This window comes from Quercus suber, unplaced genomic scaffold, assembly GCF_002906115.3.
Source record: "Quercus suber isolate HL8 unplaced genomic scaffold, Cork oak 2.0 scaffold_70, whole genome shotgun sequence".
In the NCBI taxonomy this organism is placed as follows: domain Eukaryota; kingdom Viridiplantae; phylum Streptophyta; class Magnoliopsida; order Fagales; family Fagaceae; genus Quercus; species Quercus suber.
The window spans coordinates 1133085-1158992 of NW_027069535.1; the positions used below are offsets into that span (position 1 = coordinate 1133085).

Here is a 25908-nt window from a genome sequence, read left to right on the forward strand (position 1 = left end):
TTTTGAAGAATCAACTTACAATGTGCGGCAACGTGATATTGATGAGTGACGAAGCATGGTATTGATGACAACTTGATTTTCACGATGGCAGAGTTGACAAAGATAAAAGAATATACGAACATTTTAGATCTTGTTCTAGATAGACACAAACTCTTAGATCCTTAAGAGAATTCAAAATACAGAGCTCTAGAATCCAGCAAGAAGAAAGAAAACCTTGATTTTATTAAAATTTTATATTAGGTTCTAAATATTTGATTAAAAGTTTAGGTTCTAATTTTATGTATGTTAGTAAACTGAGTATAAAAACATGTCTAGTGTAAAATATTTATGTCTTAAAACAGTTTTAGACATTACTTAAGTTGATTCAAGTCAAAATTTAAGAACAGTCAAGTTGCAGGAAGAAGAATTTAAAATCTACCTTGCTCGATGGATCGAGAGAAACCTTCGACTAATCGAACTGCATTTTCTGCAGATTTTAAATAAAGCCCGAAAGCCCACAAAACGTTTTGGGTTTGAGTCCAATACTACTAGGTATAAAAGCAAAATCCTAATACATGTTTTCTAAAACTTGTGAGATACTCCTGTGAGATTTGAGAGATTTTGTAACCTTCTAATTCAACAAGCATCTACTGGAGATCAAATTGATATTGCATGAACCAGTGGAGATAAGTTGCTGCATACAAGATCAACTACTACTGATAATCTAAACCTTTGAGTGAGATCTCAAAGTCACAAATTGGAGTGTTTGTGTGTAACAAATTCAAATAGAAGAGTCCGTAGATTTGGGGCTGTGTGTTCTCGTGAATAAGTACTATAAGAGGTAGCTTTAGATTTAGGAAAAAATAGACTGTAAACACTTCCTTTCTATGTAGTGAATTTGTTGCCTTGTGGATTGTTTAGGTTAAATCCACCTCAGTTTTTTTACCTTGAAACTTGATGGTTTCATTGGTTTTCTTAGGTCATTATATCACTTATCTTCTTTACTTTTCCAATATTGTGATATGATTGTTATTTGTTTAACCTAAATTTGCATAAAAAAAATTTAAGTAACAACTTGGTTAATAAATTAGGTTAAACAATCTGAGTGTTCAGGGTTCTAAATAACAAACATTATATATATATATATAAACAAAAGATAAAATTCAACCCCCGTATTTAGTTCTACATTTGACCCCTCCACTTGAATAAAATTCAAACTCAAGCTTTCTTCTAACTATCGAAATCTTCCCCTCCAAATAAAAATACACTTTGAATACTTCAATAACTTGATCCAATTTTGAAACTTGTATCCTTGATGTGATGCCCTAAACTAATTGGATATTGATTGAGTGTGTGTTAAATCCCATATTGGATATATACTAAGGTGGTCTAGGCTTTCTTAACAATTACAAGGAGTCTTAATTTTGACTAGACTAATCCTTTTGGGGTATAACATAGATGAGACTTGTAGGGACACGATTTTCAAACTAGGCCCCAAAATGCATGAGATCTTGGCCTAGTGAGCTCAGTATAATGAATTTGTAGAGAATGGGTCAAATAGCTAGGTTTTAGTGCATGGATAACAGTTAATATGGTGTTCATGACAATCAAACAGAGATGAACTGAGTTTATGAAAGAAAGTTTGTATTCGGCACAATCAGAGGAGCTTTGTTCTAGTAAATATTGGATCAGAATGGTTACAAGAGTTCTTGAGATTGCTACAATGCTTTCTCTCTCAATTGCCGGCCCCCTTTTTCCTTAAGTTTCTTCCCTTATTTATACTACATCTATTCCTTCACCATTACCCAACACGTGGACAGTTGATGGTTTATACTGATACTTGTCCCATCAGCCCCCTCTAGAAGTCTTCTGGGGTGGTTGTAAGGCTATAATAATACTGTGCAGAGGTTACTTCCTCATTAATGCGGTCAAGGAGTTAGCTGGGGTTCATTCAATGCGGTGACAGCAGTTTTTCCCAATATATTTTGGGATTTTTCTGTCTTTTGTTCCTGCAATGCTTATTCATATTTCCAAAACTTCATAGATTGCACCTCTAGATGGCAAGCATCCTTTACGGACCTCCGCCTTGGCTAGCCGAGGACAAATTCATCCTCGGCAAAAACTCCTAGGCCATTATGTTCAATATTGTCTTCCTTACCCACTAGCATGGGTTTCCTTAGCTATACTTACCCATTTTCGGACGGCCCCTTATCCTCGGCTTGGGCCTTAAGTCCAAAATCTAGTTGTATGATCTGGGCCCATGACCCCACAAGACTAATGCGCTTCTTTGGGTTATTACAAATGGTATTAGCCCCAATTTAGTAACCCCGTGTCAGCTTGGAGACAATGTCTCTTAAAGTGGCTTTAATAAGGATGTTAGAGATTTAAGTGGGAGATATTGTGAAATCCCATATTAATTGGATATTTATTGAGTGTATGTTGTGTTAGTGTGTGCTGAATTCCATATTGGGCTTATACTAGAGTGATTTGAGTTATTAACAACTACAATGAGTTTCAATTGTGACTAAATTAGTCATTTTAGAATATAACGCAAGCATGATTAAAACTCGTTCTTGGGTCATCACACTTGAGATATTGACACATAAAAACCTCATTAACATTTAACTGATTTGCAACATCAATCATTAAACGATTGAAGACCAAAAAGAAAAAAAAAATTCTACTTCTAAAAATCAATAAATTGTGTTGCTGTGGTCTTCAAAATTATATATATATAGACGATGACTTTTTTTTTTTGAGAGAGAGTTTTAACTTATGGCGTCCGTTCCTGATGAGCGCTCTTTATCATCAGACCAAGACACTAATCAGTTTTTGGTGTAGACGGGGTTTAAACCCCAGATCTCTTATACAATTATCAGAAACTTTATCAGTTGAGGTAACTGGAACCCACATATATAGAGGAGAACTTAATTGATCTACACAGGTGAACTTAATTACCGTTCGAAGAAAATAACGCCATTTATGTTGAATTGGTTATACAATTATATGGTCAAATATAATTGGAAAATTTAAGAAACAAAATTTAAAGTACAGTACTTAAGACTGCCATAAAAAGAATTCTAGTTATGTAGGCTTGTGATGAGTGATCACTATGTCATAATGATGCACAATCTCACATATTTTGTTCTTTCTTTAATAAAGATAACTTTTCATTAGAGGTATTGGCTTTTGTATAGGCACAACCTTTCATAGGGTCACATCTATTTGAAGGGACACAACTCCTTAAAAAAACTTATCCATCCGTGGAGTATACTGTTAAAAAAAAAAAAAAAGTCTAGCTACTAGTTGCATTTTATTAATTTCCCTCTGAGCATGAATTTTAATAACGTGAATACACTGGGACTAACAATTAATTCCTCAATAACTCATTATGTACTTTTCGATTTCAAATCTAATGCCGAAAATGCTATCACCCGCGGGATTCCAATTTCCAATTCAAGTTATTTTTACATTCATTGAGGAGTAAATTTCAGAGTTAAATGAGTACTTGATGGTCTTATCATATGAATTCAGAAATTTCTGCGTCCAATATCAGAAATATTAGGGGATTTTAATTATTTTTTTATTGATGGATTATTTTTTGGAGAGATAATTACAGCATGCTACTAATGTCATAACTTGAAACCTTTCCTCTATAAATCTCTAAGTACTTTATGCATAGAGAGATGCTAATTCAATTACAAAGCTCTTAGCATTTTGATAATTGCACAATTTATTTAAATAATATACATGTAAAGTCTTTTAAATCAATACATAATAGGTTGAAAATAATAGCATCAAATCAGTTTGAAGCCAAACTTTATTAATTTTATAATATCTCCTTTGTATAAGTTTGTGGGAATAATATAGAGATAGGCAATCGGTATATCGTCATCCAACAACTTAATATTGAATTGTGATTACAGAGTAGTACAAATGATAGTTGTGAGTGCCCAATCAGAACCAACTGTATTAAGGCATAAGACGTACAATATTGCGTAATGTAAGTGCATGGTTGATTCTATTAGAATACATTTAACCCCCCAAGGAATCAGTTGGAACGGATGCAATTGATGAACAATGATGATGGTCCTTAGCATTCTTGATTTTCCTAATCTAAACAGATAGTCACAAAGCGTGATATATATGACACTTTCATTGGAGATACATGAGTTTGTATTTTTGAGACCAAGGAGTGGAGAGGAAAATCTTTACTTGACAAGATGATTATGTGTACTTACAATTTATAGAAAGGTTAAGATCATCTCTACTTTACTTGAAATGAGAAATTGACTTTTATATTTAATAGTATTTATACAGTATCTTTTTATGGTTAAATTTTATTTATATATATATATATAATAATTTCATTTCAAATGAAGAGCATTACTTTCTAATAATATCAAAGAAAATATAATTTGATATATTAAATTCAAGTTTTGTAAGTCAAGAGGCAACTTTCATTTGACATGATGATATTAAAGCAAGTTTAATTTGAAATTTTAATGGTTCTTCAAAAAAGAAAAAAAAAATTAGAACATCTATAACTTATAATGATTATTACAATCATGATTAATGATTATACTATCAAACATGTAAGTGGTTAGTGAGTACCTATGGTTCTAAAGACTAATCTCAATTCAAATAATTTGTGATCTCCTAACAATTAAGCATTACTACAAGTCAAGAGTCATAATATGTTTCCCAAATGTCAATGATAAATAATAAATAATTATTGATGTTAATCAATAATTATACAGTGACACAAAATTTTTTTAATTTCAAAAATAAAATAAAATTGTGTCACTGTATAATTATTGATTAACATTTATTTAATTGTTTATTTTTCTACTAATAGAATCAAATAATCAATAACAAACACTTGTGAACTAATCAATATTTATGAAAATATTAATTGTGTAGCATTAATACACGATTAGATCGGATTATCTGCACTGTCCTTTGCATAATTTCCGTAACATTAATTGCTTCGCCAGGAAACTGGTCACCTCCTGTGCTAGAAATAGTTGATTTCCACAATGAAGAACATTAGACAACTCTCTTTTAGTGCCCAACAACCATAAAAGAAGTTAAAAAATAAAAAAATAAAAAAATAAAAAAGTACACCTATTAAACACGTTAATTTAAAAACTATTATTTTTTCGGTCAGTATTAATTAAAAATAATATAAAGTGAAAGAAAATGATGAAAATCAAAACCTTCCCGTGAAACAAAGGGTAATAATAGTATATAATAATAAGAAAATATAAAAAAGGATGAGTGAAAGGAAGGAAGAAAAAATCTACAATCTATGATTCTATAGTTGCCTTATCTTTTGGCCCTATAGCTTCTTTGCTTTTTGTAATTTTCAAATATTTCTTTTTCTTTCAAGAAAGATAGTCTTGTCAGCCACCATAGAATCGGAGCTGTAGCCGGTTCCGGCTAAGCAACTCTCTCCCTTTCTTTCACACATCATGTTGTACTCCTGATTTACTCTCTTTAATTTTGCTTCTCTAACATGCTCAAATCTTGGTGCAACTTCACTTCAAGGCCTCCTTGACCAAACACTAGCTGCCTGCTAAGAGGAACAAAGTCATGGTTTGTGTTCCATTTTAAATATACCAAAATAGGAACAAAGTCATGGTTGTGAGCTTTGGCTATCAACTACTAGTTGTCTCAATCATCTAGGGTTTTTGGGTCTTCCTCTACCGAACTATTTCTCCAAAATTCTCGCCTTTTAGGGTTTTAGGATTGTTTTCTTTTGTTCACAAAGGATTTCAGTGGTTTTTTCTCATCTGGGTCTTGTTGAGTATATCTAATGGAGGACTACAATAATCAACTTAATGAGAATTCAGCTCCAAGGGGAAATTTCTTGTATGCTTCACCGGTTCTTGCGGCCAATTCTTCTGGTTATGGAAGAACGAGCAGTGGCTCAAACGTGGGTACCCAGATGCACATCAACACCTTTCCTTTACAATCAGGTGGAGATTGTACTTTTCAATCAGAAACACACCCAATTGTGAAGACTGAAGCTAGCACTTCCCAACATGTTCAGAAATTTCATTACCCTTTGATGAGAGGACACCAAGTTCAACATCCACAACAGCAACAACAACAACAAGGGAATGAGAATTCTAGTGAAGTTGAAGCTATCAAAGCCAAGATCATCGCCCACCCTCAATACTCGAACCTTTTGGAAGCTTACATGGATTGCCAAAAGGTATTTTACATAAAGTCTATGAATAGTAGTACATGAAAGTTCAAAGAATGATTACAGCACATAGAAAATTGACCATCTTTCTCTTTCTTGGTGTAACATAAATTTATAGGTGGGAGCTCCACCTGAAGTGGTGGCTAGGCTCTCAGCTGCTCGCCAAGAATTTGAGGCAAGGCAACGATCTTCAGGGAGTGCTAGAGATACTTCAAAGGACCCAGAACTCGATCAGTTCATGGTGATTGATTAATTCCTTTACTCTTCTATGTACTATTACTTTTATTTTATTTTATTTTATTTATATATATATAAATTAGATTTATAATAAAGTCTCTTTATATTATAATAATAATAATCTATTTCTCTCTCTCTCTTGTTCACTCGCTAAATTACTCCAATGTCTGACAAAAAATTTGGGATGGCTATTCAGGAAGCCTATTATGACATGCTGGTGAAATATCGTGAGGAACTAACTAGGCCTATACAAGAAGCAATGGATTTCATGCGTAGGATTGAATCTCAGCTCAACATGCTTGGCAATGGTCCCGTTCGGGTCTTCTCCTCTGGTATCTACCTAATATCTATTCTATTTTAAAATATATACTATATATAATACTATTATAAATTTACAAAATTGTTGTTTCAAAGACTTTGGTTTGGATTCGATTGCAAAAATTGATGCTCTAGTTTTGTACAGTCAAGTACTTCTTGAGAAGTGTAGAGGTAGAGTTGTCCCTTCACTTATTTCCTATTTTCGATGTATGAAACTTTGACCCAGATAACGCTTTCCAATAGTTGAAGACTTGAAGGAGAGCAAAGACACACACTTATATATACCTTTGTCAAGGCCTCGATCACGTTTGGCTTCGCAAACAAAAACCCTAATCACAAAACCCAATTTGTATTGGATATTTCATAATTTTATAATTATATATGTACTTCTATATAGCTTCCAAAATCCACATAAAGGACCAAAGACAAAGCGCACTTGTATGGCAGTATAAACAATGATGAATAGCGCACGTTCAATTCTCCAATGGGTTTAGCTTTTTATGGTTTTTGTCTTCTGACAAATCATTGTTATTAGGGTTTCTTATCGAAAATCTCTAGGCTCTATGTTTCTTTAAACTTCTAATTAATTCTTATTCAGATTCTATAGATTTCTGTGATATAAAAGTATAAACATATATACACCTAGAGATGGATGGCATCATTGTTGTTGTCATTTCACTTCCCTCTCGCTGTCCAAGACAAAATTGGACGTGTATTTATTATTTTTTTTCTTTACTAGACCCAGAAAAAAAGTGAAGCATAGGATGCTGTTCATTTCAGTGCTAGCTACTTGCCCATGTATATATAGCCTGTTGTCTGGTCTTGTCAGCAATATATTTCTTTCATTATTAATGTCTCTGCCCTTATACGGGATTTTTGTTCACTTTCTAGAATTACCATAAACGAGGAAAAAAAAAAATTACTAGTACGAACATTGTTGGTATTTTCATGTTTCTTTTAATTCTATTATTGTTATATTGTGGTGGTGTGCTTCGTCTGGTGTAGCTTGAGAGAAATTATCCCAGGTAACCATATCTTCATGCATTCTATCACCACAGACATCATTCATGCATCTTAATTTGTTGCTTGGTTTTATTGATTTCTCATTTTCGTTTTCTAACGGATAAGCTTCATTTGTGTTGGCAAAGAAGACATGTTTTCTTTTGTTAGATTGAACGAAATTCACAGTGAACTTGGCTGTTACTTGTTAGATGCTTTTTCAATGAATGAGTTCCCCTCTCTCTAATTTTCAATTGATATTGCTGAATTTTAGAAATTCAATGAGGACGCAGCCAAATCCTGCTTATTGGCATGATTTTCAGGTTGGTTGATGCCATTGAACGCTTGTTGTGGGTCTGTAGCCTGTAGGTCATCTATGGATGTTGCCAAGTTAGTTCTTCACGTTTTTACGTGGATTGTAGGCTTCAATATAGTGGATTTGATTCATGCATTTATATGCAGCAGCTAATTTGGAAATGGTGGGTATCACAATGACAATTTTGAGGTTGCATGTAGATGGCATGATCCTAAGGCAAATTATGAGATGCTCCTAAACTACAATGACGTATTATTCTTTTCTTTCATTTATGGGGGGTTTTTATTATGAATTTTACTAATGAAAACCAGTTATGAGAAGAGTAATCACCATAAATACTAGGGGTGGGTGGCAAACACGACCTGCGAACCTGACACGGTTAATTCATTTATAAACAGGTTATCGGTTGAGATTAAACGGGTTTGGGTCATATTCGGATTGAAATGGCTGACCCGTTTAATAAACGGACAGTATTCGTGTTCAACATGTGAACTCATCTAACCTGTTTAGATTATAAAAGTATTAGTTTTTGTTATTATTGCTTAATTTTTTGTTGTAATTACATGTTTATTACTATATTTATGGTGGTAATTATATTTTAATTTTAGATATATGGGAATTGATAATAGGTTATTCAGGTTAGATATAATCTATTTATTAAACGAGTCATCTGTATTGACCTTTACATGATTTGTTGATTTAATGGGTTAAATGTGTCGTATCGAGTCGACCTGTTTAATAAACAGGTTGGGTTGGAGTTGAAAATTCTTGACACGTTTACGAAATAGGTCAGGCTCGGGTCAACCCATATAACTAAATACTCATGACTCGACATGACTCGAGTTCGACCCGTGAACACGAATTGCCACTCCTAATCACCATATCATTGTACTTCACAATTACTAAATAATTACTTGATCTTCAATATAAGTGATTTTTATGTTCATGAGTTCTAGAAGTATAAAGAAATCATTCATAACAAATGATTAGTGATTTCCTCAATCTTTTTAATGTGGTCCAGGGAATTGAAATGGAAAAATATCTTTAGATTTATTTTACCATTAAAAATATATATTACAAATCTAAAAATATATTGTGTCATGTCATTTAATTTTTAAATTACAAGAAATGACTTTCTTCACCATTAGAACATTCACATCTGAAGATGTAAAAAAATGACCTATTTTACATTCTTAAATACTACTTTATCTATTTAACCAACCCATTTAACAATACACCAAATATCCCAGTTCTTATTTTTATATACAACCCAATCAAATAATTTAAAATTTTTTTCTCTCTTATAATATATTTATTTATGTTTACAACCAATGAATAGTAACTTGTATATTTGAGAATTCACTATTCATAGTTGCTAAAAATAATAGGAATACATATCCAGATAAACTTGATTTTTGGAGTGTTGGCTGATAAAATAGCAATTTGGGGGCCCGGGGGGAGAGGTTTACAACCTCAATGCTAATGCTCTTAGCAATCTAGATTACAACCACTCTCATAAAACAAACACAAATTAATTTAAATCCACACACAAATTCTTCTAATGATGTGGGAGTCCAAAACTACCAACGAAATCTCTAAATTGATGAGATCAATTGGGATTCAACAATGTTTGAAATTTTCACTCAAACTTGGCTTCAATTTTTAATCATATCATCACAATTTTCACAAATTTCACATCTTTTTTTTTTCATTGACTTTCAGCAATGTTTGAACTTTTCACTCAACTTGACTTTAAATTTTAAATAAGAGTTTTACTAATGTGTGCCCTTAAGACATACATTAGTAAACCATTTTAGAAAGCTTTTTATTAAAAGAATGAAAAAGTTAACAACTTTTTCAATGCTTCATAAAATGTTTTCAAAAATGGATGATTAATATATGCCCTAAGGGCATACATTAACTGAACCCTTTTAATAATATCACTATATTTTCCACAAAATTTAACATTTTTTTAACCCATTAGTTTTGTTGCTTTGCAATGTTTTAACAAAAAAGAAAAAGAAAAAGCCATGAGCTCTATTTTTAACTTTATTTTTTGCCATTCAATTTGTATAAAATTTTAGATTTTTTTAAAGACAAAATTTGATTACAAACTTGGTTGTAGTTAACAATGAAAAGATGGCATTTGTCCCTGTCATATGTCACTAAAAATGATTATAGACAATTATTTAAGTATGGTTTAGTAAAATGAGCACGTCATTTGGCTTACATTGTTATTGTCATATACAGTTATAGAGTATATTTGTATATTTCATTTTAATACTATTTTTTTTTTTTTTTAAAATTGAACTTTATCAGAATATAGTTTTTTAAAACTCCAATTTTATTTTAAATATAATTTTTTAAATATAATCTATTTTTAAAAAATTGCAAAATAAGGTATACCAGATGAGTACTAAAAGTCTTTTACTAATTTTCATAAATCCACTCATGCAAAATATGAAAATATCCATAACCCAAATAATAGAATCTACCTAAAAGAAATTAGACTTTCCCCAAGTTTAGGTACATGTTTCACATTAGCCAAAGTCTTCAGAATCACATCAAACACCTTAAATTTTACTACGCTTATTCCCAAAACTTTACACTCCATATTATTAGCCAACATAATAAAACCTTCACATGAATATATATATATATATATATGAAAGAGCAAGTAGAGTCTCATCAAATCTCATAAAAAAATATTGTACGTGTCAAATCAGTCTATATTCCAACACATAGGAAAGGACTAATTGAAATCCAAAACTTGCATTTTTTTTAATTTTTTTTTAATTAAAGATGTATTTTGCTAACCATTAGAACATTACCACAATCTTTATCCTCACTATCTACTGTAGTAGTTATTGCATTTGCCAACTTCTAAGTATCACGATCGACTTCACTTGAAATTTATTAACTTTGCTCTTAAGTTCTTGCATTGGTATTTTCCATCTATTAAGAGAGAGAGATTTATCCAACAGAAAATCTTAACAATTAAATTTAATCACAAGCTATAAGAAAATTGTCAATTTTTCATGAGAATTTACTTATCACAAAGATGAACAGAGTTACAGAGGGATAGAACTAACTTCATATTTTCCTTTTCCACTCAACCCATAAACCAGCTAGGACATCATTCCGGTTCATCTCCATTTTCTTGAAACTATTCCTCAAGCAAGGTAGTTGATGAGTCATTAAAGGCATCTTTACTTCTCCCTATGAAAATTCTTCCCATGCAACGTAAACTTATCTGGACTTGATTTTGACCTTATCACAAATGTATTAACTTTAGTATTACTTGTTGGCTTTCTGAACTTCTTTGCGTCTAGGAGAATTGTTGTCACATTTTGTAGACATGTAGTCACCAAAATATCATATAAGGTGGAAGTGAGGTTAGAAATAACATGTTTTGGTCCTCCTCGTCAATCTTATAGCTCTATCTTGGAAAATTGAGGGGCCGTTTGGTAATGTTGTTCTAGTAACGTTATTTGTATTTTTTGAAAATATGTGTGAGTAAAAAAGTGTGTGAAAATACGTGTAATATTGTTTAAACATTGAAAACTGTTGCTCAATACATCCTACCAAACAACCCCCGAGTAATTCAACCTATTAAAAGCATTGTGCCTTTTTCCATGCATAATTTTTACAACACTATTTTTTTTTTTTTCCAAATACCATTGATTTGAAAGGGGCTTCAACAAACACCACCCTCCCACACACACATTTGTTTATTTTCGAAACACTTTTGGATTGTATTAGAAGAAATGTAGAAATCAATTGCTTAGTTATTATTATCCGGATTAGAGACTTAGGTTTATTAATAGGGATAATAATATAGGGTGTCTACAGATATTTAATAGCAAGCTAATAGCCTAAAAAATGATTCTAGGGACTAATGGATTTTCTTATTTATTTATTTTTACCTTTCCATTTCTCTTTTGGTCTGGGTGTATTATTTTTTGATATGGTTACTTTTATTCTAATAAGATAAATTAGAGTGCTTTGTAGTATAAACATTAACCTATTCAACTCCGCTCAACTTAATTAAGCTTTAACTGCAATTAAATTGGGATCATATATGGATCTTCATCAACTAATTAGGGTTGGTCCATGAAGATATATATTTTTAATTTTTTAATTCTAACCTATTCAAGATTTATAAAAAATGAGTAGAGGGGGGCGACTTGAGTTGGCATCTTCCACCTGGGTGTAACTATAGTGATACTCTATTAGGTGCTTTCCATTGCGGAATTCGAACCTAGGACCTTCACCTCCCAAACCCTTAGAAGTGAACCCATTACCACTAGACCAACCACCTTCATGGTAAATTCTAACCTATTCAAGCTCATACTCTTTATTGCCTTTTCACTTAATTTATCATTTTTTCACTACTTCTAACCATGTTATAGTAGGTTTTTCTCTATTATGCTTTTCACTTAATCAACTTCATTTAAAAACTTGTTCTCATCGATCCATTAATTAGTCTTCAATGAATTAAATCATTTGTTCCTTGTTGTAGTTTATGTTTATCCGTTTTAAGGAAAAAAAATTAGAGCTTGTAGTTTCATATCCAGAAAAACTCCTCTTCTGAGGAATATGGTTTTTGTTTATTTGTCATATTGAGGTTTGCGGCTGCCATGTCTTTATAGAGCATTAACAATGTTAAACGTGGGGTACTTAAATTAATATAATGTCAAGGCATTATTCTCTAATTCACTTTCCTAGGTTCATAGACAATTACATAATGAAAAACAAGTTGAAAGAGACATTTATTTTTTATATGACAAAATGTCTGTCCATTCCTTTGTGGTATATTCGGTCAGGCACTTGATGCAATATTGTAACAAAGTAATTGTTGCTCAAATATGATTGAGACGGAAGAAAAGGGAATTTAATATGACTAAAAAGTGTAAATTTGGCCTTTAAATGAATGGTCTCATAGCATTTGTGATCATGGCTTAAGTTCTCTAGATAAGGCCATGTAAAAGGTCAATGGCCAGCCACACAAGGCAATATGGGATTCAAGTTTAGCAGATGTTAAAAGGGTGCATTAGGTGTAGCGCCAATGCGCCATGAAACTGAAAATGGATATTGTAGGAAACAAAATCCACAAGGACTTGTGTATCCGTACCTTATTTGTTTCTTACAACGATGTTCAATGAGTCCAAAAGTGGTATGGATAGTCTGCATGGCAATTATCGGTATGATCTTTCATATGTGATTACAACTTGAGGGCTTCGGGCAAAGGCTAACAGACATATGCCATCTGAGCAACATAAGATGTGACACATGGACTATAAACTTTGACGACTTTGCCTTATTTTGAATTGGGCTATACATGTCTTTTGCTTACAGTTTTTAGAAATGAAGTTATCATATTTCGTTTATTTTTTTAAAATTTTTTTCTGTTAAAGTATTCTGAGTGTAACTATAGTAGCTGGATATGGATGATTGGATAGCAAACAAATGTTGCCTACCGCTGCATTTTAATTAGAGAACACTAATTGTCATATTTGAGGGATATGTAGTGAGTGAAGAAGATATCTCCAAGATTCATTGTAATCGTTCACAACAGATGTTAAAAATAAGATTATTATTATGAAGATTCTGAGCTAATCTTTCATATTCACTGTAATCCTTCACAAAATATCATTAGCTATTTCTTTTATTTTCACTATGTGGATATTGTAATATGTACTTAATCAACTGCAGAAACATGATGAAAATTGAATGAATGACGACTATCCAAAGTAATTGGTCTTGTGCTAAAATGTTATGTTATCAAATTATTCACAACCATTCGTCATATGCTAAAATGTTATGCTATGAAATTAGTTATAACCATCCAGTTTTTGCATTCCCATTTGAATACAGATGAGAAGTGTGAAGGCGTTGGTTCATCCGAGGAGGATCAAGACAACAGTGCCGGAGAAACAGAACTGCCTGAGATTGATCCACGTGCTGAAGACCGAGAACTGAAGAACCACCTACTAAGGAAGTATAGCGGTTACTTAAGCAGCCTTAAGCAAGAGCTTTCAAAGAAAAAGAAGAAAGGTAAACTACCCAAAGATGCAAGGCAGAAGCTACTTAGTTGGTGGGAGTTGCACTACAAATGGCCCTATCCTTCGGTATGTGTAACCCCTTCGAACCGAATTCCAAACCTCTTTCACATTATAAAGCAACTTTCATGTGTAATGGTAACTTGGATCTCAAGCTTATTATATTTCCCTTTTATTTCGTGACAAATATACAGGAGACAGAAAAGGTGGCACTGGCTGAATCAACTGGTTTAGACCAAAAACAAATAAATAATTGGTTCATAAACCAAAGAAAACGTCACTGGAAACCTTCTGAAGATATGCAATTTATGGTGATGGATGGACTACATCCACAGAATGCAACTCTCTACATGGATGGTCACTACATGGCTGATGGTCATTACCGTTTGGGACCATGAACAACAACTCATTTGTGTGCATGGTCGTTGTTACTTGAAGTTGTACTAGTTTTATATGTCAGACATAGCCTAAAGTTGTTTAAGTAGTAATGCTGTGTGAATTCAGTCATGAGTATAATTTAGTGAAAGCTAGTCCGTACCAGAGTTGGGATTAGTCCTGCAAACTGATCGGATTTTTTTTTACAAGAAATGTCATCAGTATAATTTAGTGAAAGCTAGTCCGTATCTGGTGGTGATCATTCAGGGTGAACTGTCCTTGTGCCATTTACATCAATTTGGGATGTTTTGATTTGTTTCCTGTCTTTAGAAGATGCAGTCCTCCTAGTGTGTAACTTTGCTGTGTGGTTTAAATATGTAAGGAGGTACTATTAGGATATTTTTATTTTTGAGCATATGTATTTTAATTCAACTCTTATGCAAATCTGTAAGGGCAACTACTTGCTGGTAAGTGTATATAGTGAGAAGAAACTAATATGTGAACTCAATTAATGAGGGTGTAATATTATTATTATTTATTAGTCTTTCCACTTTGAGACTATCTTCTTCTTTTTTCTTTTTTTTGGTCTTGTAACTAAAATATTCAGTTAGATTGTTTGTTCATGGCATCGTATTAGAAGCATAGCTTTCATTTGTCATATCTAGAGTCTAGAACTAGACAAGCTTATGACTATGGTGGTCAATATTTGTATGGGTGGAGTGTTAGCCTAGACAAAAATATCTTATCTGTCTGCTGCATGTAGCGGAACACTAACAATACTTGAGTACTACATTCCGATAGGTCTCATATGTTGTGAGTGTTTGTTAGGAACCCATGGGTAGAACTCAACTTTGAAAATCGGCTTGCAAAGGGAGGGTGCCCAAGAGCTTGTAAACGCATAGTTAAGTGTATACTTAATCCATGTGGAATACTAAGATCATAACATACCATCATGCTTCGCAACCAATGTTTACAACTACTCGCTCTAACAACACTGGTCTAATGGTAGCCCTTTCACTTTTGGCGACTTCTCTCACCTGTCAGTTATTTTAATCTATCCTTGATCACCCCCCCCCCCTTCCTGGATCTAAGCACAAATAGCAACTCATTTGATCTCATACTCAATGAGTTACACCTGATTACTTGGGGTGGTGGTTGGCTTTGATATTGAATATTAGGAACACATGGGTAGAACTCATCCTTGAAGACCGGCTTGCAAGGGGAGGGTGCCCACGAGCTTGTAAACAAATGGTTAAGTTTATCCTTAATCCATGTGGGATATTAGGATTATAACATTGTTCCATTGCATGCAACAGATACATGAGATACCTCATTAGCCTAGGGATGTCCTTGCTAGGAACAATTCAACACGTGTTTCCTATGTCATTTGCTTAAGCATTTTGCTATGGGAGAAGTGCTTTAGACTTATAAAATGTAAGCAATTGATAGTTGAAAAAAAGAAGAGTTGAAATTAGGGGTAACTTGTTAGGAAAATGTGAAATTTTAAAATTGCTAAATTCTAGGTGACAAATTATGTGTTAAAGAGGTTTGTAGTTAATGTATTTAAGTTAGGTTAAAGTCCCTGCAAAAAGTTGTAGGAAGAGTTTGAAGACATGAAGTTTCAATCTAGTGAAAGTTGGATTCGCTCGAGCACTCATTAAAGTTTGGCAAAAACTTTGCACGACACTAGCTCGAAACTCTCAACAAGATTATGAAAACCTAGTTTTAAGTTTTATTTGAAGTCCAATTTACCCTAGCTTTTTTCAAATCTATATATACCTTCTAAATCACAATTTACAAAGGAAGAAGTAGGTCAAACATAGAAAATATTGAGAGCCTTTACCCTTGATCCTAAATAAAAAAATCATTCGAGATAATTCTGTTGGGGTTTATGTCCTAAAATCCAATTTATTGGCATGTCATAAATAATTAAATTGTTTAATTTTATGAGACTATTTATAAATGAACTAATAGGACATTATCATAGTACTTGAGATGCATTCTATGTGATTTATGTGATTTAGTTACAAAAGATATAAATCACGAGTTCCTTGTAAACTCAAAATATAATTAGTAGTCAATGATAAAATTGAGCATTTACGAAGATTATAACACATCAACTAAGATGGTTTGTCTTGATCATGGAAGTGGAAACTTCTAGTTGATATGTTAATGTGTCTTAAGTGTTAAAACATATTGAATTAGACTGCTGTGAGATTAATTATTTAATCAACAATTGTCACCTGAATGATTAATCTCACAACGTCTAATTTCATAGACTCTCAATCTTGAGAGGATAATGAACCCGATTATGAAATGTAGGTTACTTTGATATATCAGGAGTGAGATCTAATATTGACTGTCAAAATCTTAATATATTGGGTAACCACATGTAGTGTTGAGGGAACACATATTCTCAAGATGGAATCTATAATATCTTTTTATAGAGATATGAAATATCCCCTTAAGATAAATTTAATAGGAACTGGTTATTTAGGGCGCCCACTTTAGTAAGAAGTTACTAAAGTTTATATTTATTGAAGTCAGATTTCAATAAATATGAATAACTAAAAGATTAAACTGGGTAATCAAGGATAAAATAGTTATTTACAAAGTGACAGTTCATTATGACTTTGTTCACTATGGATATTTCATGGAGGGGTCAAATGATATCATTAGAGTCTTGGGATATAATTTATTAATAAGGCCTAGAGTACAATTATATTTATATAGTAGTACTAAATATAAGTAATGGTAATTTTGGAATTGTCAAGAGTTGACAGATAAGCCCAAGACTCATTGGAGTTAGAGTCTTATTTGTTCCCTTTCATCTCAAGCCACAAACTAAAGTCCAATTAGGCTGGCCCAAAATGCTAATCCAATTAGATAATCAATTATTTATTTAATAAGAGTTATTAAATAAAGTAATTGCCAAAACAGTTAAATGTACATATGATGAAAAGAAAAGAAAACAATTTTTCTCTATAATGAGAAGAAGAACTTTCTTTGAGAATCAACGTACATAAAGACTTATTAAAAGACCACTCTTCTCGGGCACCATCTGAAATTGGGATGTTGACTAGAGGTATTCTCAAGTCTTGATTTTGAATTTTACTGCATCAATGTGCGTTTTCTATTTTTTGTTCTAGAATTCAAGGTTATATATTATCTTTTATGAATGAAGTAGATCCGTGTTTGTTGCTTCCGCTGTATGTTTTGTATGAGATGTAAAACTAGATTTTCCAACAAATTCATCCTTAAACTTAAAATGAGATTCATTGAAACCACAGAGTTTGTTACATTTTGAAAAATTCTTTGAAGCACCAAAGTTTCGGTTATGTTGTAGTCAAGTTTGTTCGTGAAGAAAGATTTTGTAGTAAAATTCCAAAGTTCAAGACCACTACAGTAGGAAGGAAAACGAGATGTTTATTAAGGTTGTATAGTCTAGGACAACAAAGGTTTTATAAGTTTAGACTATTGTAACTATTTCTTTTATTAGTGCATTTCCTACAAGGTTGGATCCACAAGAATGGTTTTTCCTTTAAAGAGATTCTTCATTAATTTTCCACTTTGTCATGTGTTGCTTTTAGGGACGGACCCAGAATTTTAAGTTAACAGGAGCTGGAGTATAACGGGGGGGGTGGGGGGGAACTCCAAATAGGCATCCATATAGTATTAAAAAATTATAATTACTCAAAATTGTTGTTTCTAAATACATCAAGATGTAATCATTTACCAACAAAGATAAAAAACAAAAACAAAATAATGTTTATTTTTCAATACTAGGTTGGCTAAGATTTATTTATTTTTTGTTGAAGTTAGAGCATTCACAGTAGTGGTGCTAAAGATTTTAAGTATTAGCACCTCAAAAAGCTATTTTATTTATTTTTCCACCTCACTCTACAATACATCCAATATCAAATGTTTTTTTATTTATTTATCATTTTATATAAAATAATATAAACAACTCATTAAAATAATAAATGAAGAAAGAGAATTTGAGTTTTTTGATTGAAAGAAGAGATATAATCTTAATAAAATATTGTATTTTATTTTAACAACTTGTTATAGTCAACTAGTATTTATATCAATTTACTGTAGTTGTAAAAAATTTAGCTTTAGTTTATCCAATGACACATGATTTTTTGGTTCTTTGGTGGTAATATAGTATTTTTTGCTAAAATACAATCACCATTGTGAATGTTTTTATTATTTTTTGTTAAATTTTTGGGTTAAATAGTTACTATTTGGATGAGGCTAGTTAGACTTATTGAGGAGAATGGGAACCTAAGGTTTTGGAAGGAGGTCCAACTACAAAAATTAAACATATAATAACTATTAAAAAAAAAAAAATTCTTTTGGACCTAGGGGGGCCCAGGCCCCATTGGGCCCCACCTGAGTCTGTCCCTTATTGCTTTTAATGTTTATTATTGTTATTGATTTTAGATTTAGTGAGTTATAATTACGGTTGAGATAATTGTTTGGACTATCAACTATTTGAAATAAAAACATACATTGACTAATTTCTTCCGTTGCTTAATTACTTTGGGATTTAAACCAAATTTTTTTTCAAAGAAGTATTATCTCTATTTGAAATGTATCTATTTTATGGTTAAGATTTATTATTATAAATCCAAAGGTATATAGGATCCATGTGACATCATGTATACTGCTAAATTTAAATAATAATAATAATAATAATAATAATAATAATAATTCAACTTGAAATGGGGGGATCCATATTCAAACTTATTCAAGAGGTTATCCTAAAAAAAAAAAAATGTTAGAAATCAAATGTGAATTAAAACTACATATTGTCATATTCATGAAATAGACATCAAGGATCATGGTATAAATCCTTCACTTATATGGAAATCAAATGGGAAAAAAGAAAAGATAAAGGTTTCATCTTTCGCATTGAATAATGCACATCAAGTTCTAGGGGGTGATAGATAATTAGAGCGTGTTTGGTATACTATAATGATTATTTCATCGGAATAGGAATAAGTATTACAAGGAATACATTAAATTGGAATGTAATAAATATTATTATTCATTAGTTTGGTGATCATTTAGAAATAGAATTCTGAATATGCATCCACAATTTAGTTGAGTATAAAAAGAAGGTGTAATTAAATCATTTTTACGTCAAATTTCCTAAAATACACTTATTTTAAGGTGTTCAAAATAGAGCTAATAATTAACAACAAGGAAAATTTATTTTCTTTCATTTTGAAGATATGGCTAATGACTTTTTAGGAAATGTTTTAAAAAGTTATTACATAAGGTGAATGAATAGATATTCAGTACTTTTGATAAGGAATATTTATTTCTCATTTTGAAGAATAACTATTCATAAGGAATAATTATTCATTGTAATAAAAACATAACCAAACAACCAAATAGTTATGCCATAGGAATATCTATTACATAACAGTGTCTATTACAGTCTACTAAACGTGCCCTTATATATGAGATATATTATATACCCTCTACTACCGTAGGGCTAGAACTCATGTAAGATTTGTTGCAATAAGTTGGGAAAAAATAAATAAATAATGCAACGGACTAGTACTTCATGCAGGAATTAAAGACCAAATGGCAAAGATGGGAAAGTGTTTGGCTGATAGTATTATGTATATGGCTGCAAGGTATATGGTTATCAAAAAGAACGAATTCAACATCTGATGACAAAGATGGGAAAATGTTTGTATTCATGCATACAGTTTGGTTTTGTAATAATTCGTGTCGGCCTACTAACTTCAGCAAACATTTTTAGTATTATTTTTTTCTGTCATTTTTCCCAACCCAACTTTTAAGGTGATATATATTTCAATTCATTATAGATGGTTGGAAAACCAAATTTATTGAGAGATCAATGTAAGCTTTATATAATGAATTAATAATATAAGTATTAAGTATTTGTAGAGGTTAGGTTAGGTTTAGCAAATCCATGCAGATTACAAAAATATTCGACTTGTCCAACTTCTAAAGCTGAAGCATATAGCTATCGTTAGCATTTAAAAAATAAAAAATAAAAAATAAAAAATAAAAAATAAAACTGCAGTAGCATAACAAATAAACGATTAGTAAAGTATATCTAAACAGATTTTTAATAATTAAATGTATACATGCAAATTTGAATAAAACAGAGCTTTGATCAGTTCCCAAATTGTCAAATTGTAAAGTTGTATAGTCATGTCTTAAGTAGTATAATTTACTTTATCTGCAGTATATATGTCTTGAAATGAGAACAAATTGAAGAGATTTTTTTTTTTTTTTTTTTTTTTTTAGAATCAAATTGAAGAGATGAACATAAGTGAAGTAGTAGAAAGCGAGGATGGCTACTGTTTGAAAAATCAAAGAATTTTTTTCTTTGTCAAATTCGATTGCCTGCAAATACAGCAATTCCTATAAAGATGCAATTCCTGATTCCGGGTGTCGGTTTAGAAATACAAGAATCTCACTATTCTTTTCAAGGCGCTTAAGCTTTGCAGTACATGAATCCAACTTTAAGTATATATGAACCCATAGGTACAAAGTATTAAACACATTATATTCCAATAGCATCTCTAAGAAAGAATAGCCACCATTATGCCAAGTTGCATGTTTTCAGATCATTACAAAGACTACATTATTGATTGTACTGTTGCATAATCAAAGAAAAAGGATCCAAAACAACTTTCCAAATGTTCATCTCCACATAATGTATGCGAAAAAGCATAGTGAGTGGTGACAATTTGACTCTATCTAACCTAGACTCCCTAGAATATGCATATTCTTGCTCTCTTTTGTTTTTTAAATTTAATAAACTTTTTTTTCTTATAATTTGGGTGTCAGCTCCAATGTGTCATATCCCACATACATCAAGTAATTACTATGAAAAATTAGAAATTCTTAGAGTAGTCCATTATCTTAACTAAGAGACTTTAGGAGGTATTTGATGCATGCACTTAAAACTAAAAACATGTGTAGAACTATGTGTGGGTGAAAAAATTTGTAAAAATACATGTAATGTTGTTTAAAAATTGAAAACATGTATTTGAGTAGGTGTACCAAACAGAACCTTAATCTCTTGAATAACATGAAATTCACCATTAAACTGACTCCCTTAGAATTTTTAATTTAATTAAATTGTTTATTAAAACTCATATATTTTAATTGAGAAGATAGCTCCCTCATATGCTATATACGGTGTGAAGTGTGAACGTACATCATCCAATGAACTTGAGTAGAAAGTAGAAAGCAACTTTGAAGGGAATACAATTTCCCCGCACGACAGCATTGCAGTTTGTAGATAACATTTATTTAATTAAGTGGGCCCTTGCTCTTTAATGCTTGGTCGGCCCAACTTTGGGTGTGGCCTATGGGTCAAATCTAGTATCTACTAATGTGAAAGCAAGATTTGAAAATATTGCTCTNGAAAGTATAACACAATTTTTTTTTTTTTTTTAAAGTAAAAAAGATTTTACGTGAAAACCCACTAAAATAAGATGCCAAAAAACGCAGACTTAGCCTTCAAGATTTTCGAAGTTATAGATTCAAGTGGTTCCATAATTTTTTTTTTATTATTGCAAAAAGCATGTAATTAAGATATAGTTTGTGATGGGCCATTGTTAGCGTTCGCTAACTGACATATTGAAGCATGGCTGAAGCGTGCCTATGATATCCTACCATATCTACGTATCCTTTTCCTCTATTATATTTCATTATTATTTGCTTTGCTTTAATTTTTTTAATGCAAAATTAAGACTTCGACATGCTAACGTGGAAAAGTAACCTAATTCATGTTGTCATATCTACCACGCAAACCCCTTAAGGCTCTGACTTACCTTTGCACCAAATGAGACAAACTCAGAAAAGAAATCTTATTTTTATGCCCTGGGCGTGCTAAGAAGAAGTAAAGGTCTATCTACATGTACAAACAACAGTATGACTTCACTTGGATAATGACAAAGACTAATGGTGTGAAATGTGAATTGATGATTATGATCACGACAACAGTGTTGACCTATGAAAACAATTGGCGTGTCAGGAAATAAGCAAAATCTATGGATGCAAATAACAGAAATCAAAGAATAAAAGAAAAGAAAAGAAAATATCATAGCACAAGCACACACACAAATGCACATATTTACCTGGTTCTACCAAATTAGGGTTACATTTATGAGATTGCTGTGATTTTATTATGACGACTAAGTTTAGAGTTTCGTATCTGGACAAAACTGTAGTAGTTTCTAATCACTTCCAAACTAAGAATTCATTTTGATAAAGTATAAAAAACACCAATACATTACTAACACTACAAAAAACTGGGTCTATAGCCGCGTTTCAAAAACGCGGCTATAGACCCCAAAAACGCGGCTACAGGCTGGAGCCGCGTTTCCTGTAGCCGCGTTTGTAAACGCGGCTTAAGTACCGCGGCTCCAGAACTAAGGCCGCGTTTTTCAAAAACGCGGCTATAGGTGGACCTGTAGTCGCGTTTTTTCCTCTGGCACAGGAAACCGGCCCTGCATACCTATGGCCGCGTTTTCTAAAAAACGCGGCTACAGGGGGGGCTGGAGCCGCGTTTCAAAACGCGGCTACGGTCGCAGACCTTTAGCCGCTTTTCAGAAAACGCGGCCATAGGCCCCACTGGAGCCGCGTTTCTACACCCGCGGCTAAGGCTGCGGACCTATAGCCGCGTTTTAAAAACGCGGCTATAGGGTTTTTTTTTTTTTTTTTTTTTTTGCAAGTTTAGAAAGGAAAGCAAGGCCTCAGAAAGAACAAGCCCTAAACTATCCAAGGTGCAATTCAACTAACAACAAGTTCTGCTACTACAACAACTACAGCCTCACATAGCCTAGATACTTTTGCAAGACTTGTAGAAGGTATTGGACTGAAGGTGGTTCTCTTAGAAACATTCCTGTTGGTGGGGTTCAAGAAAGAAGAAGAGGTCAGCCTCTTCTTCTTCTAATTCTTCCTCCTCTAATACTTCATCAAAAAATAAGCTTCCTGATTTGGTCACACCCCAAAGCCTGTCACAATCTTCCACTCAAAACACTAAGATCCATGAAGGTCATGATCTAAACTTGGGTTTCCCAACCACACAAGAGTTCAGAACTATCACAGAATTGGTTCAAGTACCTAGCATTAATAATGATAACAGCAACAAGAACCAAATTTCTGGTACTTCTTCTACTACTACCAATACCACTACTGCATCTCATCAACTTTCTGCTTTGGAGCTTCTTACTGGAATTACTTCAAGGGGTTTCNCCCCCACCCTACCTAAATAACTGCTTCCTGCCATATACATATATACAACCTGTTACATCCCAACATCACAGGTCCATGACCAGGTTCCCAACAGCACATCAAGCAATGATAATATTTGCTTGCAAGCAATTGCAATACTAAGGCAAGTTCCCAACACTAAGCAGCAAGCAACAACACTAAGGCATCACAAAAGATATATACAAATGTTTGGACATCACAAAAATATACAAAGAGCTGAAAGTTTCCTTTATTATATGCAGTTCAAGTCAGGCATGTAATGAAGCCATGAAAGTTTCCATTACTCACTCCCTATAGTTATACTGGTTTATGTTTTAATGTCCATCTCATATAGAGTGTTATTTCATTGAAAATTTTAAATCTAACAGTTAATAGAACTTTAGGTTTATAAATTAATATAAAATTATAGAAAAAAATCCATTCCAATCCAAGAGTATTCTCAATTCTTTATGCATCTCATATATATTTATGCAGACACCCCAAAGCCTGTCACAATCTTCCACTCAAAACACTAAGATCCATGAAGGTCATGATCTAAACTTGGGTTTCCCAACCACACAAGAGTTCAGAACTATCACAGAATTGGTTCAAGTACCTAGCATTAATAATGATAACAGCAACAAGAACCAAATTTCTGGTACTTCTTCTACTACTACCAATACCACTACTGCATCTCATCAACTTTCTGCTTTGGAGCTTCTTACTGGAATTACTTCAAGGGGTTTCAATTCCTTCATGATCATGCCAGTTTAGGATCCAAACTCAGTTTATACATATGGGTTTCCTCTAGTACATGATTTCACTATAAAAATATATTTGAACAAATTAAAAGACAACAAAGAAATGAAGAATACACAGACATGTAAACTAGACTCAATACAACAATAACAAAACAAAAAATAAGAAGGAAACTTTCAATCAAAATTCTACACAAAGCAACATGTGATTGCAATAACAAGATGAGAATTTGAAAAATTGGAAGAGAAAAAGGGATACACAGGTAAGGAAAATGCAAAATTCCCACCTCTCAGACGCATATAACACTCAAAAAATGTGAAATTTCATTCAAAATCCCACATAAGACTACTGAGAATTAATGTGAACAAAAACTCCAATTATAAACAAATCTAATTTGAAGAAATTAAAAACCAACCAAGAATTCAGACAAGTGAACCAGGTACAAAACAACAATGACTCAAAAAAATGAAAACTTTCAAACACAATTCTACTCAAAGCAACATGTGACTACACTAAAAATATGAGAATTTGAAAAATTAGGAGAGAAGTAAGGATACCCAGATAAGCAAAATGCAAAATTTCCACCTCTCGCAGACATATAACACTTAAAAATGTAAACTTTGAACTTTCATTCAAAATCCCACATGGGACCAATTTGCAGACCATGATACCACAACTACGGAACATTAATTTGAACAAAAATTCTAAAAACTACATGCAAAAACTAAAACTTACAAGAAATTAAAATGAACCCAGAAAAACCCAGAATTAGTTTTTTTTTTATTTTTTTATTTAAAAAATTAAACAAGCTATGTTCCTCTACTTCTATGGTTTCCAAATTACACAATTTAAAGAGAGTGGCTAGCCCAGAGTTCTTGCTCACTATTTCTTCTCTCTACAAACCCTACCTGACGCCCTGAACACGATGAAGGACTAAAATGAGGTGTTGAGGTGTTAAAGCAATCAAAGAACAAATAGGTAAAATTCGTAGCTTTATATACATACAAGTGTTCCAACATCTATAAATTTATATACATATCTTGACACAAGAGTACAAGTAAAAACTAGATCGATTCATTGAAACACCCACCACCCCAAAAAAGGACATTTTAAAATAAACTCATTGATGAAAGAGGTAAAGAAGCGCAAACAAACAAAACTATAATTTGTTGGTCTTCCAAATGATGGTGCATTTATGGACAATATGACAACTGATCTTGTGTCAAGATTTCATTATAAATTGAAAGCAGTTAGACTATAGCCACTCCTCTCAACCAAGGCAACCATAAATGGAATGGATAAAAGCGACAGCAAAATAAACTTCCACTCTGAACGGGCTTAAATTGATAAAGCAATCATTTCCAACAATATCAGAAGTAGAATCTTACATAACACTC

At 32.4% G+C, this 25908-nt stretch overlaps 1 protein-coding gene and 1 pseudogene across 1 annotated transcript; both read left to right on the forward strand.

Moving 5' to 3' along the window:
• Window positions 1-5271: 5271 nt before the first annotated feature.
• Window positions 5272-15047, forward strand: LOC112015571 (homeobox protein knotted-1-like 2). The gene is made up of 5 exons (XM_024047978.2): window positions 5272-6199; window positions 6309-6431; window positions 6624-6759; window positions 13938-14191; window positions 14317-15047. Exons 1-5 carry the CDS (start codon window positions 5798-5800, stop codon window positions 14518-14520), a joined length of 1119 nt encoding a protein of 372 aa, XP_023903746.1. The 5' UTR covers window positions 5272-5797; the 3' UTR covers window positions 14521-15047.
• Window positions 15048-20095: 5048 nt separating this feature from the next.
• On the forward strand, window positions 20096-24661 carry LOC136067406 (dof zinc finger protein 1-like; annotated as a pseudogene).
• The last annotated feature ends 1247 nt before the right edge of the window (window positions 24662-25908 follow it).

Coding starts and splice junctions, on each gene's coding strand:
- LOC112015571 (XM_024047978.2), top strand. CDS start 5,798: ATGGAGGACTACAATAATCAACTTAATGAGAATTCAGCTCCAAGGGGA. Junction 6,760..13,937: donor CGTTCGGGTCTTCTCCTCTG/GTATCTACCTAA, acceptor ATTTGAATACAG/ATGAGAAGTGTGAAGGCGTT. Junction 14,192..14,316: donor ACAAATGGCCCTATCCTTCG/GTATGTGTAACC, acceptor ACAAATATACAG/GAGACAGAAAAGGTGGCACT.